At 40.8% G+C, this 17,185-nt stretch overlaps 1 protein-coding gene and 1 long non-coding RNA gene across 2 annotated transcripts in view; one reads left to right on the top strand and one right to left on the bottom strand.

Moving 5' to 3' along the window:
• Positions 1 to 17,185, bottom strand: part of nbas (NBAS subunit of NRZ tethering complex) — a 187,946-nt gene that overhangs the window by 137,221 nt on the left and 33,540 nt on the right. Inside the window, exons 19-23 of the mRNA XM_037751577.1 lie at positions 11,899 to 11,977; positions 7,774 to 7,878; positions 7,191 to 7,327; positions 2,618 to 2,704; positions 1,305 to 1,458 (exon numbers count right to left, since the gene is read on the bottom strand). Of these exons, the coding sequence (XP_037607505.1) occupies positions 1,305 to 1,458; positions 2,618 to 2,704; positions 7,191 to 7,327; positions 7,774 to 7,878; positions 11,899 to 11,977 (562 nt within the window). The remainder of the gene's footprint in view (positions 1 to 1,304; positions 1,459 to 2,617; positions 2,705 to 7,190; positions 7,328 to 7,773; positions 7,879 to 11,898; positions 11,978 to 17,185) is intronic.
• On the top strand, positions 555 to 15,809 carry LOC119477484. The gene is made up of 3 exons (XR_005204236.1): positions 555 to 826; positions 8,527 to 8,529; positions 15,741 to 15,809. It is a non-coding gene; the product is annotated as an uncharacterized LOC119477484 (long non-coding RNA).

Below are 17,185 nucleotides of genomic sequence, written 5' to 3' on the forward strand. Positions count from 1 at the left end.
TCCTGGAGTAATGTGTGAGAGAGCAAAAGGAGATGAGGTCAAATTAAAAAGGAGCAAAGGGAGATAATGAAAGAGAGAGCGGGTGTGATTCCTAAAGATAAACAAAGACTTCCTTTTACACACTTTCAGTCTCTCTTTCTTTCTCTATGAGTGGATGATAAAAGGCACGATTCCCCAGTTGTCTCCAAAAAATGAGCAATGGACTCCCAAATTCCCTTCTCCTCCAGCCCTCCTCACACCCGGTGAAAAGGGATGAAACGGAGAAATGAGGGGGAAAAAGATATGATTGCACCCCAGTTAGTCCTTTCACAAAGACAAAGAGATCGCCGTGACAACCTTGATCCATCACCGTGAAGGAGCTAAAGAGGGGACGGAGCTGCCATGTGGATGGCGTGGGTGGAGAGAGTGGGCAGCTCCAGCGGTTACATCCCATTACTCCACTAAACAAGTCCTATCAAGTCCTATTTTTCAGTTACAGCTACAGGACGCTGATGACAGAAGCTTTGGTTACTCTTCATTAGAAGTCCATATGGCAGATATGATAATGACTGTCACAGATAGGATCAAAGTGACCTTGACTGATGGAAGCTGGCAACGTCTCTCCTGCAGTCGGAATCCAAGCTTGTCGCATGTTTCTGCCCCAATCATGTAAAAGAGCAATATGCAATTAGCTTCACATTTGCCAGATGTCTATTAATTCCTTTATGCTGCCATCTTGGTCAGTTCAAATCAAGTAGATGAAACCAGATGGTTAGTGGGATCTGTTGAAAGCCAAAACCCTTCTTGACTAAAGGTCCTGACACACCAATCCGACGGTCGGCCATCGGTCAGTTTGGGGCCGTCTGTGAGCATCCGTCAGCCTAGTTGGACATCTGGAATGAAGCTACGTGGTGAGCGAGAGTGGTGTGAGAATGGTCGGCAAACGCCACTTTGATTCATGTACGTATCATAACAACGGCTTTTATATCCGCCGTCCTTGGTCTTCCAGTTTCCCTTTTGGAATGACGAATACAGACTACCGATGCCTGCTGATGTGAAGAGTTATTTCCTCTCACGTAGGCACAGACCATACGTGCTAACTGGCCGTCGGTTGTAGCCTTTGGGGTATGTTAAAATGCAACTTTTTGGCTAAGACAAAGGCAACGTGAGGCGGCACAACAGTCAGCCTTCATCGCTGTGTGTCTGGGCCTTAAAGTGTCTTTGTGTTAATCTGCAGTCTGATGCTTTGGTTCTGCAGAGATACAGTCCCTGCTTATTTTTTAGCCGCGACTGGGAACCCACAACGGCGAATAAAGTGTTCGTACCTGTCTGGAGCAGGAGTCAATGTCCTTGGCTCTGCTTTGGTACCAGTCTGTCAGTAGCTCGATGGAGGGTGCGGCTGTGCGGAACCTCGGCAGCTCTGGAGCCCCCTCGTACAGGAAACTGTCGTCGTCAAACAAGTTCTGGTCCAGCGTCGCTCTGAGGAAGACATGGAGGGAGAGCGGAGAGTGGAGTTAGATGCATGTGTGACTGTGTATTTTATCTTTCTACTCACTTTTTAGTGAGGTAGTAGATGTACAGTAGATAAATTAAGGTCAAATCTGGTGATAATTCTACATTTTTCTTCAACAAAACACATTAAAAGAGCAAAACAAGCAATGAATATATCCCACTAATGTAAGTATTGCTAATTGCTCTGTGCCATAAAGGTCCATTTAAGTACAAAATCTATTAAAAACACATCAATGAGCCACGCTGTTGCACTGGCTGACATGTATCTTCATTACCGTGAACATGGAGCACTGTATTTTATTTTGAGTCAAGCCCACATTTACTGTCCCTGCTGCTGTAAACATATTTAGCATTTCAAAAAGGAAAGAAATATATTCAATTCCTTGTTCAGTAGCAGCCAATGGGCTTTGGGTGGAGAGCCAACAGGAGAGGGGAGGCGGAGAGTATTGAGAGGCAGACTGACACAGTTTTGATTTTGGTCTTCTCATGGGATTTGTTGAGAATAACAAAAAGAAATTGAATATCACCACGTTATCCTTTCAGGAGGAGGATATTGGGTTTGCGTGAGAAGGGAGAGGAGAGAAAACATGAACAGAAGAATGAAAAATGGGAAGAATTATGATATAACGTGGCAAAAAAAGGGAAGCGTGGGTGTCATAAACACAGTCGTAAACACCGCTGCCATCACACAATCACAGTATCAAAAATTTCACCCTGCAATCCCCGGCTAAGCGTACCACAATAGCCAACTGATATTATGACTCGACACCAAAAGAACAATAAAAAAGAGCTCGCTAAATGAAATTGTAAATGAAGCTGGCCTCCGTACTGCAGCACGCAAATGGCATAAATTGGCAGTGCAACAAGATTTGGTATTAGTTTGTTATGGTTCTGTTTCACATTTAGATAATAGGATGTCATGTTTTGTGTTTCACATAATGATGCCAGCACGAGCTTCTAGCCTGTGTGGAGCATGAATTTGAACAATTCTACACTGCTAGGGGCTTTGTCATCGTGGGTATGGAGAGATTTTACTTTAATATCAGTTGATTTAAAGACAGTATTGGTTTATTATAACGCTTAGTGTACAGTGTGATAATGTTAGTGTGTGATGTTCACTGTTTACCTGCACTCCTCTGCCTCGCACCAGTCCATCTCCCTGTGTCTCTGCTCCTCCCACGGAATCAACGCCAACTCTCCTCTGTCATCCATGCTGAGAGAGTAGAAGAAATAAACAGAAAGAGACGAATAAGTCAAAAAGAGAAAAAAAATAATAATTATTAGTATTATTTAGGGCTTTCAAATTTAATGCAATAATAGCGCGTTAACCCCAAATAATTTTAACGCCACTAATTTCTTTAACGCATTAATGTAACTAGTGATTTTTAGGTTGTAGCGGGCTCAGTTTTAAAGCTAGAGTGAAGATACTGGTATCATATGAAACTAGAAAACTGATGCTCAAAAGTTACGCAAAATTTTAGCGAGGAATAACTGTCATGGTCATTTTCAAAAGGGTCCCTTGACCTCTGACCTCAAGATATGTGAATGAAAATGGGTTCCCTTTACAGACATGCCTACTTCATGATAATCACATGCAGTTTGGAGAAAGTCATAGTCAAGTCAGCACACTGACACACTGACAGCTGTTGTTGCCTGTTGGGTTTGAGTTTGCCATGTCATGATTTGAGCATATTTTTTATGCTAAATGCAGTACCTGTGAGGGTTTCTGGACAATATCTGTCATTGTTTTGTGTTAATTGATTTCTAATAATAAATATATACATATATTTGCATAAAGCAAGCATATTTGTCCACTCCCATGTTGATAAGAGTATTAAATACTTGACAAATCTCCCTTTAAAAAATGAGGGATTAATCATGATTAATCATATATTGTGATATTATGTTTTATGATACTGTATCGATTCTCAGAAACACTGTTGATTTTTAATTAATAGGTTACATGCAATAATTAACTCAGTCAATACTTTATTTTATTTGCAAAGATATGCGCACTCTTAGTGTATGTGCCCTCTGGACTGTGATAAATACAAATGCAGATCCCTCAGTACTGATTGGATAAAAAAGTAAATTTTTTTTAATCCAATTTTATGCATATGGTGCTGCGTTCTTTATACTATTGACAGTTTTCCTAAAATTAGATTTAAAAAATTGCAATACATCGCCTTGCTTACAGTATCACAATATATTGCAGTCTATTAAATCGTGAATAAATGTGTCATGCAATGTCAACACAATATTTCAGTTACTTGATTTTTCATGTACAATGCCTCCTCCATATAAAAAGGGAAAACCAATAAAAATTTGGTGACAAAAAAAAGAGAGAGAAAAGGCAGAGCAAGACGCAGAAGTAGTGAGGAGGAGGGGAGATGCTAAATCAGAGGAAGAAGGGGTCAGTTTTAGGGGGAAAAAAAAACATGCTTAAGAGCAAATATCAGAACAAAGACCAATGACTAGCCAGGAGTCAAAAAAACAAACCGCACCACACCTACCCACACCCACCTATAATGGCACCGGATAAATCAGCAGAGACATTTACTGTCTCAAACTAAACATGGTCATAAATTACAGGAAAAACTCTGGCGAGAGGTAGCAACATATGGGAAATGGAAACAGCAGAGCATAATAAGGAAAAGAATGGGTGGGGGGAAAAAAAACAAAAGCACGGCAATAAACAATTCAAAGAACTTTTGGAAAAGAGTCTGAGTCGTGCCTCGGTTGTAAATAGCCGGCACTCTTTATTTTCTGAATGCCGTGTTGGTACTAAGCTTTACTTCTTCCTGGTCTCCTTGAGTGTGACAGGCGTGAGGAAGATAAATAGGGAACACACAAGAAAAGAAACCAAAGTGAAGAATGACTCGGTGACCTCGCGTGTCAGCGCTGACGAGACTCAAGACACTCGAACACACTCACGTGAACGCATGCACTGAGACACTGGGCTGAAACAGAAGCTGCTTCATATCTTATTCTAGTATTAATGCATTTCTTCTTCTTATCTATTTGTCTGTAGACAGAAAAATATGTACTGTGGTTGTAAAGCTCAAGGAGATAGCGCGGGCTGCAAATCATCTATAGCTTTGGTGCAGTTAAAGGCCGAGTGCACACGCGCGCACGCTGCAGCAGTTTTTTAACACGACCATAAATTCTATCCAATCACCAAAAATACATAAGATGTGTCCGAGGAAGCGGATGTGATTTATGTCAACGCACAAAAGTGGGAAGATTTTTTACCAACACTCTGGCACAAGTTCATCCATTCAGATTGGAGTTTTAACAGCGAGATGACAGAGATCGAGAAGTCTCGGCTCTTCCTCGAAAATGCTCACAGAAAGTGAACCTCTTTCTCTTTTTTTTTTTTTCCCTGTCGTTTCCCCAACTCCCTGGTCCTCTTTCCTCATTAAAGACAGCCGGGTTAGAGGGGTGGAGAGTAAATATTGGTGTGAGAGCTCGGATATCGATGGGGGGAATGAATTATTCCGCACCCGGCTCCTCTAATCTACTTCACGTCAGTTTGAGAGAGGCAGGGGGAAGCAGGGCGGGAGAGGAAATGGAGATGCAAAGCAAACTTGGGAGCTGGTTTATTTTTATTTCCACTTGGCCAATCCTTTCAAGCTTAGGGGGCAAACGTTTTCAACTATTCTGCATTCTTCCACACACATCCCCCCCCCCTCCCCTTCCTCCCTTGCAGACTTGATCAATATTACAGGAGAATATTTTCCCCCTTTCAGGGAAGCATATAGCTCCAAACAGATGGCATGAGCCGACTCCGTCTGCTGCAGTGGAGGAGCGACGCGCTGTTGGGAGGAGCAGTTGGTGCTCACAGGCTGGGGAAAATAGGAAACTGCCCCACAGCGGCAGAGCCATGATGGATGCTCACTGCAGAGCCACAGCCACCTGACCTCCATACAAACTCAGACATGGCTAATAAAGGGGAGCGGCGGCGGTGTGTGTGTGTGTGTGTGTGTGTGTGTGTGTGTGGAAGCCGTAAGAACTATTTCAATACATGTTTTTTAGCTCCAGGGGACTTTGGACTTGTATTCATGTGGATTTTTTTTTTAGACAAATGTATATGTGGTGTATGAATAAATTAAATACCGACACAGGGAATGTATAAAAAGTCAAAAATGAAGGAAAGGGAAAAGGCGAGGGAGACGAGTAAAATGGAAAAGCGAGTTAGAGGAAACAAAAAGGCAAAATGGATGGCTGGCTGAGCTCATCAGTAAGTCTGTCACCTCTATTAGTGAAGCATAAAAGGGGTGAGGAATGAAACACTCCTCCATCATCTCCTTCTCACATATCCTCTCCCCGACTCCCTCACCTTCAGCGTTTCTTCCAATCCCAACGCCGAAACCGAAAAGATGAAACCACTGCCGCGAGTATTGTGACATTTTAAAAGTGTTAAATGTTGTTTGCATGTAAATTTAGAAGTGTCCCTTTTTATGTCATCGCTGTGTTTTTTCACAAATGTCAGCCCTTAAGCTCCGTATGTTCACTTGTGTAATGTCAGAAAGATTCCCGCTGTGTGACAGCGAGAACAAAAGGAAAGAGGAAGTGAGAAAGACCTCCGAGTGCACGCTCCGACTGAGGTGTGATTCCACATTTAGGTGATTTTAATTTGAAATGTAGGGAGACATGCGACGTGTGCGTTCCAGGGAGGTGTAAATGGTGATTTTCAGACATCAGAGAGGAAAAAGGGAATTAAGAAATAGATGAAAGTATAAAGAGTTTTTTTAGTTGGGCTACATTTCTAAATAAAGCTTACATGTTACTTAAAAGGGCCTTTTTAAACTGCACACAGGCATTCATTAATATCAGAAATAAGTATTTTAAGTACTTTCATATGGAATATAAATGTTGTCCCCATCAGTACATCTTAATGGATTCTTTTTTTGTTCCATAGTGTAGTGCAAATTACAATGTTATTAGACAAGAATAAAATGGTTCATGTTTCTTTGGAATTGAAACATAAATCCTCGCCCTCAGTAAAAAATAAACAGGGTGCAATTTGAATAACATTTTCCATTGTCATGTTCTCTTCTTCACTTCCACAGGATTGAATTGAATTGGGAAAACTCACTGAAATTGCACCCTCCACAACAGAAAGACAGGATTTTACATTTGCTTTGAGCCTTCAGTGACCGGACAAAAAATTTGATTTCTTGTTTTAGTTAGTATTTTAAAGTCCAGGTGAAAAAAGTACAGGAAAAATGTGTCATTAACCACTAAGCCAAATTTGAATGATTAAAAAAAATCACCAAAGTGTAAAAAATTAGGTTTCAAAATTGTGAAAAAAGAATAAGCAGTATTCTCTGCTCTGTAATGCTGGGGGGGGCGTGTTCACTGAAGGCTCTGAAATCACGGCCAATCACGAGTGAGGGTGGATTGCATATGTAGAGTTACAGTATATACAACATGTTGGCCATCTCACTGCTGCACGCTACTTTTGCAGAATGTCAACGCACATGCTCTATGGGCAGAGCTAGGCATGCACCGATTCGACTTTTTCAGTCCTGATACCGATAGCAATACCTGGGCTTTGGGATATCGGCCGATACCGAGTACCGAGCCGATACCAGTGTTTAATTAATAAGATGTATGCCTCACTGTGTGGAAGTGACTGGATCAGGCTTCTTCTTACGTAGACCTTAATGACTTGTTTGCAGTTGTGTGCGTCTCACCAGGCTTTAGGCAGCAGGATGGTGTACTCGTGTGGAGAAGTGGTTTCTGGGAAGTTGTGGAGGATAGCCAGCCGATGCTGGAGGAGTTCGGCTCCGTGGTACGTGAACAGGAAGTTCAGCGCCTGCACATTACTCTCCTGCAGGCGAACAAATGCACCATCCAACAACTTAAACCTTTTACGAAATCGATTTTAAAATTGTACAAAAACTAAAAACAGTATTAAAAGATAAAAAAACACAAAATTAATGACAATCTAAATGTAATTATTTCACAAAAAGCAGCTACTTCTAATGTGATATAATAGAGAAGAAATAGGTCAGAAACTCTTTAATAGGATTGCAAAGAAACACACACAGGTGCCAGATTATTAGCTAAAACTAATGCGGTCTTATACAACAGTCCTGCAATAAATCCTACCGTCATGAAGGTTATAGTTAGGATTTATGGCAGGATTGCTGCATTCCTTTAGTGAGCGTTTATCACATTAGTGATAAATGGAGATGCAGGCAGTTAAGACAACCAAATTAAGTGAGATGACTAGCAAGACACTTTGAAAAAAAAAAAACGAGAGCCTGATGTTACCCTGGCGTAGTTTCTTGCTGACAAAACGATATTTTGACTGCGGAACTTCTTGAAGAACTCGGCATCATATTTCTGCTCGGCAGCGTGAGGACCGCCAAGTATCTCCTGGAGAGTGTAAAGCAAGAGTGAGAGAGAGAGAGAGAGAGAGAGGAAGAGAGAGAGAGAGAGACCAGAGGGATTGAGGAATACAACTGTGGTTCACAAAAAAAGACATTTGTGAAGCAGAGGGTTATCTTTCCAGAGGAAAACGTGTGAGTGGGTAGAAAGTCAAACTAAAGATGAGGGGAAACGAGGATGTGACTGCAGATGAATGCACAAAGACAAAGTCAACAGAAATGCTATTTAACTTTCTAGCGGTTTTGTCCTTTTAGTTGAAACCATCTGAGGAAGGTATGAAAGTGTGCATATGTCAGAGGGGAACATTTGTTGTCCTGGTCTTTGGCTGCGAGGGATTTATGTGTGTCTAGTGTGTATAAAATCTCTGTAGCATCCTCTATGCCAGAGTGTGTGTGTGCGTGTGTCTGATGGATAGCCTTTGAATGGGCCGTATGCAGACAGAGCCAGCCCAAGTCGGGATGATAAAAACCCTAATATCATATTCATAGACAGCCAGAGAAAATGGATTGGGGCAAAAGGAATCTGACGAGTGCTGCAGTTACCATGACAATGTCCGAATAAAGAGAGAGACGTCATTCTGTCTGAGTTGAATATGTAGCAGGGTGAAAATCTCATCTCTCCTCTCCTGCATGGGAGGACGTATGGCCCTGTTCGCCGGTGATTTATTGCGGATGAAAAGGGCGTGCGTGTTAACATTATTCATCGTAAATCTGAAATCCAGAGTGTTAAGTGGTTGCAAGTGTCAAAGCTCCACTTTAAGCATCTATCTATCTATGCTGCGCTGATGCTTATACACTCTAGGCCTATTAGTATTAGAGTAAAACAATATTTTCTTATGTCAGATTTGTCTCTCAGCTAGTTAGCTACCAAACCCTTCATTCTTTTATTTACACACTTCAAACTGCTTCCAGTGTATGAACCGGTGCGGCCCCTCAGGTCCTCTGGCATGAGTCTGTTAGTAGTTCCAAAGTGCAGGACTAAAACCTTTGGTAAGGCAGCTTTTAGCTGTTATGCTCCACAGTCTGCCTGAGGATCCGAGAGCTGCTGGACATGTTGAAATCTTTAAATGTAAACCTATTCAGCCAGGCCTTTGATTAAGAATGGTTATTATTTTATTCACTGATTTTATTGTATTTAAGTTGTAAAATTGTATTATGTTTTATTGTTATTTTATTAATCACTTATTTTATTGTATTTAAGTTGTATTATTTTATTCTATTTTATTTTTATTTTATTAATCACTTATTTTATTGTATTTAAGTTGTATTATTTTATTTTATTATTTTATTAATCACTTATTTTATTGTATTTTAAGATGTATTACTTTATTCTACTCTATTGTTATTTTATTACTCACTTTATTGTATTTAAGTATTATTTTATTCTATTTTATCGTTATTTTATAATCACTTATTTTATTGTATTTCATTTGTATTATTTAATTTTATTAATCACTTATTGTATTGTAATTAAGTTGTATTATTTTATTCTATTTTATTGTAATTTATTAATCTAGTTTTTACTTCACACTGTTATACTACTATTACTGTTATTATAGCTTTTAATTCTATTTTATTACATTTTTATCATTTTATTGTCTCGTGTGAATTTGTCTCAGATTATCCTGCGGTTAAAGTGTTGAATTGTTTTTGTCTTTTCTTTTGTCCACACTTGTTCTGTGTGATTTTGGGCTTGTCCGTCATCTGTGAAGCACTTTGAACTGCACTAACCTGAATGAAAGGTGCTATACAAATAAAGTGTGATTGATTGATTCAAATGCCTCTCACGTAAACATCTTCTCCAACTTTTCAATATTTCTAAAGAGATTAGTGGGGTTAAGAGAGAGTATCAATAAAAGGCAGATGAGAAAAGCCTCTGAGCTTTGGAGGGATTTGATATCAAATTTGAAAGCGTTACGTTGCCAATGGGAAAACAACTAAGCAATGAAGAATGTAACAAAAACATTAACTTAATGTGTCTTATGTAAATGAACACATAATATAATCTAAGCTGGACCAATCAACACACGATTAGAAGGAGTTTCAATAATGATGAATAATAATGATTTTCTTTTCTTATTATTTGAATGCTTTAATGATGACAAAGAAGAACTGTATTTTTTTGGGTGAGGAGGGCATTACTTCACATCGCTGACTGGTTAAAGGCGGATCCTATCAATTACTTTCCATAACACCTGATCCAAGCTAGGCCAAGATGAGTGAAGTGAAATGTTATGGGTTGTCATAAGGCTGACTACCTTCTACACGGGAGGCGTTTCAGTGCTGTATTTCAGTCATCCATCTCACACCTATCTGACAGAGCTGATGTGCTTTCATTTTAAAAAATTAAGCTGTCTGCTTGCACCGTAACGACTTCCACTTTATGAGCATAACCACGACCCAAAACGTGTTTTTAGGCTTAAAGTCTAATTTGTTCCGTTTTACACATGTAACTGCAGCAGTGTAGTTATGGCTGAACGGTTCTAGTGAAGACACTGACGGAGGACTGAAGCTGCTGCTGAAGGGCTGCAGTGTAGACACTAGACAGGGTGTTAAAGTAATGACTTCAACACTTGCCAATTTGATGGTTGATTTTGGTTATTAAATCTAGAGTTGAATCAAGAAGTAGACTAATTGAACAGTCAATTGACAGACAGTTAAAGTCATTTTGACAATCGATTAACTGTTGGAGCCATTTTTTTAAAGTTCCATATTGTAAAATGTGAGATTTTCATGTCTTTTTTTTATTAAAAAGCAGATTTAAATGCTATATAAATACTGTGAAAGTATCAAAACGCTCAATCCATGGAGAATACACACAGCCCGTATTCAGAAACTGTGCCTTTGAAACAAGCTGTCAGGATTTCTGTAATTTTGTGATGTTACAAGTATACGATATTTAGACCATTTCACAGTTTTAAACCTAAAAATTCTCAATATGTCCCAGTTTATATCCGGTTGCAGTGTACGGTTGCATCCAATATTCCATACTAATATGCTATTTAGTAAGCAAGAACAATATGTGAGATATTTTAGTATGTCAGAAACCTTAGTATGAAACCTATAGCACGCGAATTGCACACTATTTCCGGTGAAATATTACTACGGCGGCATAAATATCCCACAATGCAATGCAGTAATGACTCACAACGTTCATAACGGATATTGACGGACAGCTTTGTAACATCAATAACGCTTCAGTTTAACAGTAAGATTTCACTTTGCTAGGCGTAGTATGTATTTTAAATTAATTCAGACTTTGATTCTCACAAACTGTCGTTTTGGTCACATGAGGTTGACACAGGTTACCATGGTTACACGTCTCCAACCGGCAAGGAGGCTCTCAGGAAGTGACGACTGTTTATTCACACAAAAGTATGTTGAACGATAGTACACATATTAAGTATGAAGTGCATAGTATGCGATTTCAGACGAAGTCTATGTGTATGGCATCAGCTGACAGGAAGTAAACATGGACCCAAGCTGTTGCCTAGCAACGCAATTCCGTTGAAATGTGCTAAAACGAACGTTTCAGACAGAGGGTAAATACAGGCATATTCAGGCAGACAGTATGAGGAAAATAAAGGATTTTTTTGAACATTACAGCATGTTAACATGTTCTAGTCAAAACATAAATACATGTATGAACCTGAAAATGAGCATAACATGGGACCTTTAAGTAAAAATGGCAAAAATGTACTGTCTCCTTCTTCTCAAATGTGAATATTTTGTGGTTTTCTTAGTCTTCTATGATAGTAAAGAGCATAAATTTGAGTTTCAGGTTCTCGGAAACTGTGATGGCCATTTTTCACTATTGATCAATATGAATAATCAGAATACGAATTCATAAAAAAAATAATAATCATTAATTCAAGCCTTAATTCATTGTTTTTAACTGTGGCAAATGTTGATAACACAGTATGACTTTAGGTTGTGTAATAATAACTATGTGCAGGATTTCCAAGGGCTGATCCAGAGCACTAGATAAATGGTGGGTGATGGCTGTTACCTCGTATGTTTCCAGCCGGTCCAGGTAGGAGAGCAATTTCAGTCGGCTCCGACACAGCTCCTTCTGCTCCAGAGTCAGCCTAAGCAAGAACACACATAAATCAATAGCATGCATGCACAAACACTTCAACATCACAATATAACATCCAAAACGCCACCTTGAAAACTCAAATTACAAAATCTGAATATGTGCTTTGTTGTCAAACTTCAAGCTTAGTCCATACCCTGCACTAACACACACACACACACAAGCTTTAAATTAACTGTAAATTGACCCTATACAGTATACCCGCAGGGACCTTCATAACAATGCTTCGGACTATAATACCACATAGTGCCCTCCAGACCTAATCATTTTCTAAGGGCAACAAATCAACTCCTTATGACCACGAGAACCCTTCGGTTGTTATGTATGGGATGCTGGTTGTCAATGAGGTGAGTGATCGCCCTGTGAGAATCAAATCCATTTTCAATGTCGTTTAATCACGACCATAAATAAATTGGATGACCACAAACACCAAGGCGGCGGGTTATATAGGATCTACCTACAATTCAATCACCCGAGGTATGCCCGAGGGAAAGGAACCGCAAGGCTGGAAACGACTGGGAGTGGTCAGGTACGTCCACTCAGTTCACACATACTCGAAACATTTCTCACCACGTATTCACACACCCTCCGAGTACAATCCACAAGGCAACAACCTGACATTGTGGAGCAGTGCCCAGAGCTCCCTAAAAACTTGTCCTGGATCAACCGCAGTGTGACCACAGGAGAGCTGACCCCTCCACCGCCGTCTTAATCCCTAATCCCTCATTACAGAGTGCGCTATCAGGCCTTATCAGGGCTCCTCTACACAGACTAACAGAGATTAACACCGGCTCAACACACTCTCTCTGGCACATCAAAGAGTGGCGGCTTAGCACTCGTACTAGTGGTAATTATTGCTTTGCTCTGCCTCTTCAGAGCAAAAGTTATAAAAAATAAAAATAAAAAAAAAGTGGAGATGGAGGAGGGAGAGGGGAGAGAATGAGCGGAGATGAGAGGAAATGTTAAAAAGATAGTTTAGCCCGCCTGTTGTCCTCTTGGGGGTTGTGAATGATGGCTCAATCATAAATTCCAACATCAAAAAAAACACATATCAGGACATCTCTCATTCTCAAGTTTTGATAAACCTCTTAATTTACTGCAACACCGTTTAATAAATCAAATGTAACATCTGTATAAATCAAGTGCAGACAATAATGACATTGGAGATGCTCTGTCTTTTCCTCTAGCGCCACCAGCAGCTCAAAAAACGTTAGTATAAGTATCTGCCTAACTAAGTAGAAGTCATTGCCATCCAAATGACCAGTTGGGGATTTAACTGCAGCCATTAAAGGGATAGTCTGGGTGTTTTCAAGTGGGGTTGTATGAGTTAATTATCTAGAATCAGTGTATCACCCACAATAGATGACGGTCGGCACAACCCCAAATCTTGGCGAGGCAGACAGGAGTTATCGCACGGAAGCAAAGAAATGTACTGCTGTGGACGGGGCCAGCAGCAAAACGTATTTTAGCCACCTAAAAGAAAGGCTCACTTAAAAAAAAAAAAATCAATATCCGTTTAAGAGTATAGAATTTACGTTGCCATGAGACAGATAAACAGTCTATGCTTTCGACTTGGAACTGAAGCTGTTACCTATGCCCTCACTAAAGCAACCGGACTGAAATGAAAAAAACAGTAATTATACCTCGCACACGGGGGTTAATGGTCTACTGCTGCCTCAATCAGTTAGTTTGTTTGTGTTTCTGCGTGACTTTGCTTAGTTTGGATTCACCAAAGTCACAAAATAGCACAAACAAACTAATAGATCGAGGCAGCGGTAGACCAGCAACTCCCGAGTTCTGCGAGGTAAAATTACAGTTTTTTTCCAATGGAGTCTGGTGGCTTTGGCGAGAGCATAGATGGGTACAACGGCTTCAGTTCCATCTAAAAGGACTGTCTGACGGCAAGGAAAATATTCTAAATATAGCGTACACTTAAACTGATCTCGATTTTTTTCAGGTGGGCCTTTCTTTTAGGTGGCTAAAATACATTTTGCTGCTGCAGTACATTGCTTTGCTTTCGTGAGGTAACTCCTTTCTGCTTCTCCAAACTGTAGGTAACACAATGACTATGAATAAGTACCTCATACAACCCCACTTCAAAACACCTGAACCATCCCTTTAATTAAATTATCTTAAACTTTTTCTCTGAGTGCACTTCATAGACAACAACCAGCTTGGCATTGTGGAAATGACCACCAACAGGTGAGAGTTTGCTGAATGGTCAATTCAGATCCACGTCCATTGCTTCTAAATTGCTAATCCCACTGCTGAATTCCACCGGCGTACGGCATCAACAGCATGTAGTACACTGTTCCACATACAAATGGGGCAACCTGGCTGTACACCAAAAGGGTAGCAGAGTGCCTGCGCCTTTGCAAAGGTTTATATTAGCTCCCTGAATTGCCCTTACAATAAACAGTGACTCAAGGGGAAAACGCGGTTAAGAGAGGGCCATGAGTGAACAAAAACACTGCGACACATCTGAATGGAGATTGAGGGGGCTGGGAGGTTTAAGATGTAATGTGCACAACATAGAGTGCGCTTTGGACTGTTACACATCATCGCACATGCTGTCTAATGTGAAGAGACTGGACCCTGTTTGCTGCAAAGGTGTGTGTTTGTGTGAGTGTGTGTGTGTGCATCTCATATTTTGAAGCTATCAGGACTGCAGGTTATTACAATCACATGGCATCGCTCCTCCATCTCTGTACAAACACCCTGAATATGACTGTACTGGACAGATATTGAACTGCATAAACAGGCCAACACATTCGCACTCACGTACACACACACACACACACACTCAAATAAATGCGGTGTCTGATAAAAGTGATTATCACACAGTGTGAGGGACAAAATTGGACTGCATAAACAGACAAAAACACTTGGGCTCATGTCTTCACGTGCACATGGATGCCACAGTAAAAGCAGAAACAGTCGCGCGCGCACGCACACACACACACACACACACGGCCAATGTTGGAGCAAATGAGAAAATGAGACTTCTGATTGAGGTCTGAATCTGATCAGATAAGAATATAAACACCTTGCAGCAGACTGCACACTCATCTTCTCTCTCTCTCTCTCACACACACACACACATAAATACACTACTACTGCAGTATTGTCCATCTTGTTGTTGTATGCAGAGAGTCAGAGCAGCAGATATAAAGGCCCTTGGCGGATTCTGAATTATACTTTATTATGCATACACTGACTGATGAGAAGGAGGCTAAAAGATAAAACTGTCTGCATGCCGCCCAAAACAGCTTTAAAACAGACTGGAGCATGACAGTTAAGAATGTGAAGCAATAACCGAGTCCTGAGGAAGTCTGGATTTTATGCGACATTACATTTCAGGATAACTGAATGCGGTACAAGTGCAACACATTCCCTATAGGGGTAAAGCTGGTCGTAACAAGAGAGGCTGGAGATGTCCATTAACATCTATCATGTTATTGGCTCCTTTAAACAAAATGTGTGCTTGCTGAGAGGGGAATGAACATCCTTCAGCATCTTATGTATGATAGCAGAAATCCATTGAGTGGGTTGACCCTCATTATTGAAAATATGACAAGAACTGCCAATAGCGATGTTTAAAGGAACAGTACGTTGCATTTAGGGGGATCTAGTGACAGAAATGGATCATTAATAAGTGTGTTTTTCTTTAATGTATAATCACTTGAAAATAAGAATCGTTGCGTTTTAGTTACCTAAAGACCCTGACATACCAAGCCAATGGTTGGCCGTCGGAGAGTTTGGGGCCGTCGGTGAGCGTTCGTCGGCCTAGTTTTTTCGGTGTGTGCCTCAACGTTGGCTCTAGTCTGCCTGTGTCACTCTGATTGGCGGTTCAGCTTAAACTAATCAGTGCACGAGGTGAGGAAAAGTAAGCAAATGAGTAAAGTCGAGGAGAAACACAGAAGGCTCTTCTTCATCTTTATCTCATCTGATCATTCCAATACACGGATATTTTCACAGCGACATGGCCATCTGGAATGAAGCTAAGATGTGAGTGAGAGTGGTGTGAAAATGGTCGGGCAAACGCCACTTTGTTTCATGTACGTATCATAACAACGGCTTGAGTATCCGCCGTCCTCGGTCTTCCGGTTTCCCTTTTTGAATGACAAATACAGTATTCCGCGACCTGCTGGTGTGGAGAGTTATTTCATCTCACGCAGGCGCAGAACGTCTGTGCTAACTGGCTGTCGGCTGTAGTCTTTGCGGTGCGTTCGGGTGCAACTCGTCGGCCAAAACCAAGGCGACGTGAGGCGACGCAACAGGCGGCCTTCGTTGCCGCTAGTTCTCTGATGTCGGGTTGGTGTGTTCCCAGCTTTAGAATGAGCCGTTTATATCTACATAGGGAGCGGCTCCTCTTCACGGAGCCGGCCGCCATGTGTCTACAGTAGCCCAGAATGGACAAACCAAACACTGGCTCTAGAGAGGGCCATTTGTGTTTTTGCGTCAGCCACCGTAGTTTCTCCTACACGCTTGGCACACAGGAGAAGTTTCACTTGGTTGCAAACTGCAACCCCCCCCCGGCAGATTCCGTCAAATCCTACACACTGCGCCTTTAAGAATGACTTCCAAAAGTCTTTTTATTTCCTAACCCAAGAGTTAAGAATAATTACACTTCATTTAACTGTAACGACTGGTGATAGAAAAAAAAAGTCCTGGTTGATCGGTTCTTTCAAACACACACACACACACACACACATACGCGCACAAACACAGACAACCTCGAAACGCGTGGAGGAGGGACAAAAGATCGGTGCGACAGTGAGTAGTTGAATACAGTCCTTATCTGCACACAAGAGCATCACGCACAGAGCAGCTGTGATCGATACCAAGCCATTTCTGTAATGGTGGTGTAGTTAAAAAGAAATTAAGAGAATTATTATCTGTCTCAGACCTCGGCCACAGGCCTCAAGGCAACATGGGCAGATCCATTAGCGAGGGGCTTCGCTGCGCCCAAACGTGGGCACACACACACGCACATACAGTATATAGACATATAGATATATATACACTTATATATATATAAACACATTTTTGGGACACATATATGAGCTGCCTGGAAAACACTTTGACTCAGAGATAGAGAAAGGAGAAAAAACGGCATATTTAAAGAAGGTAATACACTGACGATTTAACGTAATGGTTTTCTTTATGTTTGTAAATTATCGATTTTTTTACTCCCTCT

The sequence above is a fragment of the Sebastes umbrosus genome, chromosome 18 (genome assembly GCF_015220745.1).
Source record: "Sebastes umbrosus isolate fSebUmb1 chromosome 18, fSebUmb1.pri, whole genome shotgun sequence".
Classification (NCBI taxonomy): domain Eukaryota; kingdom Metazoa; phylum Chordata; class Actinopteri; order Perciformes; family Sebastidae; genus Sebastes; species Sebastes umbrosus.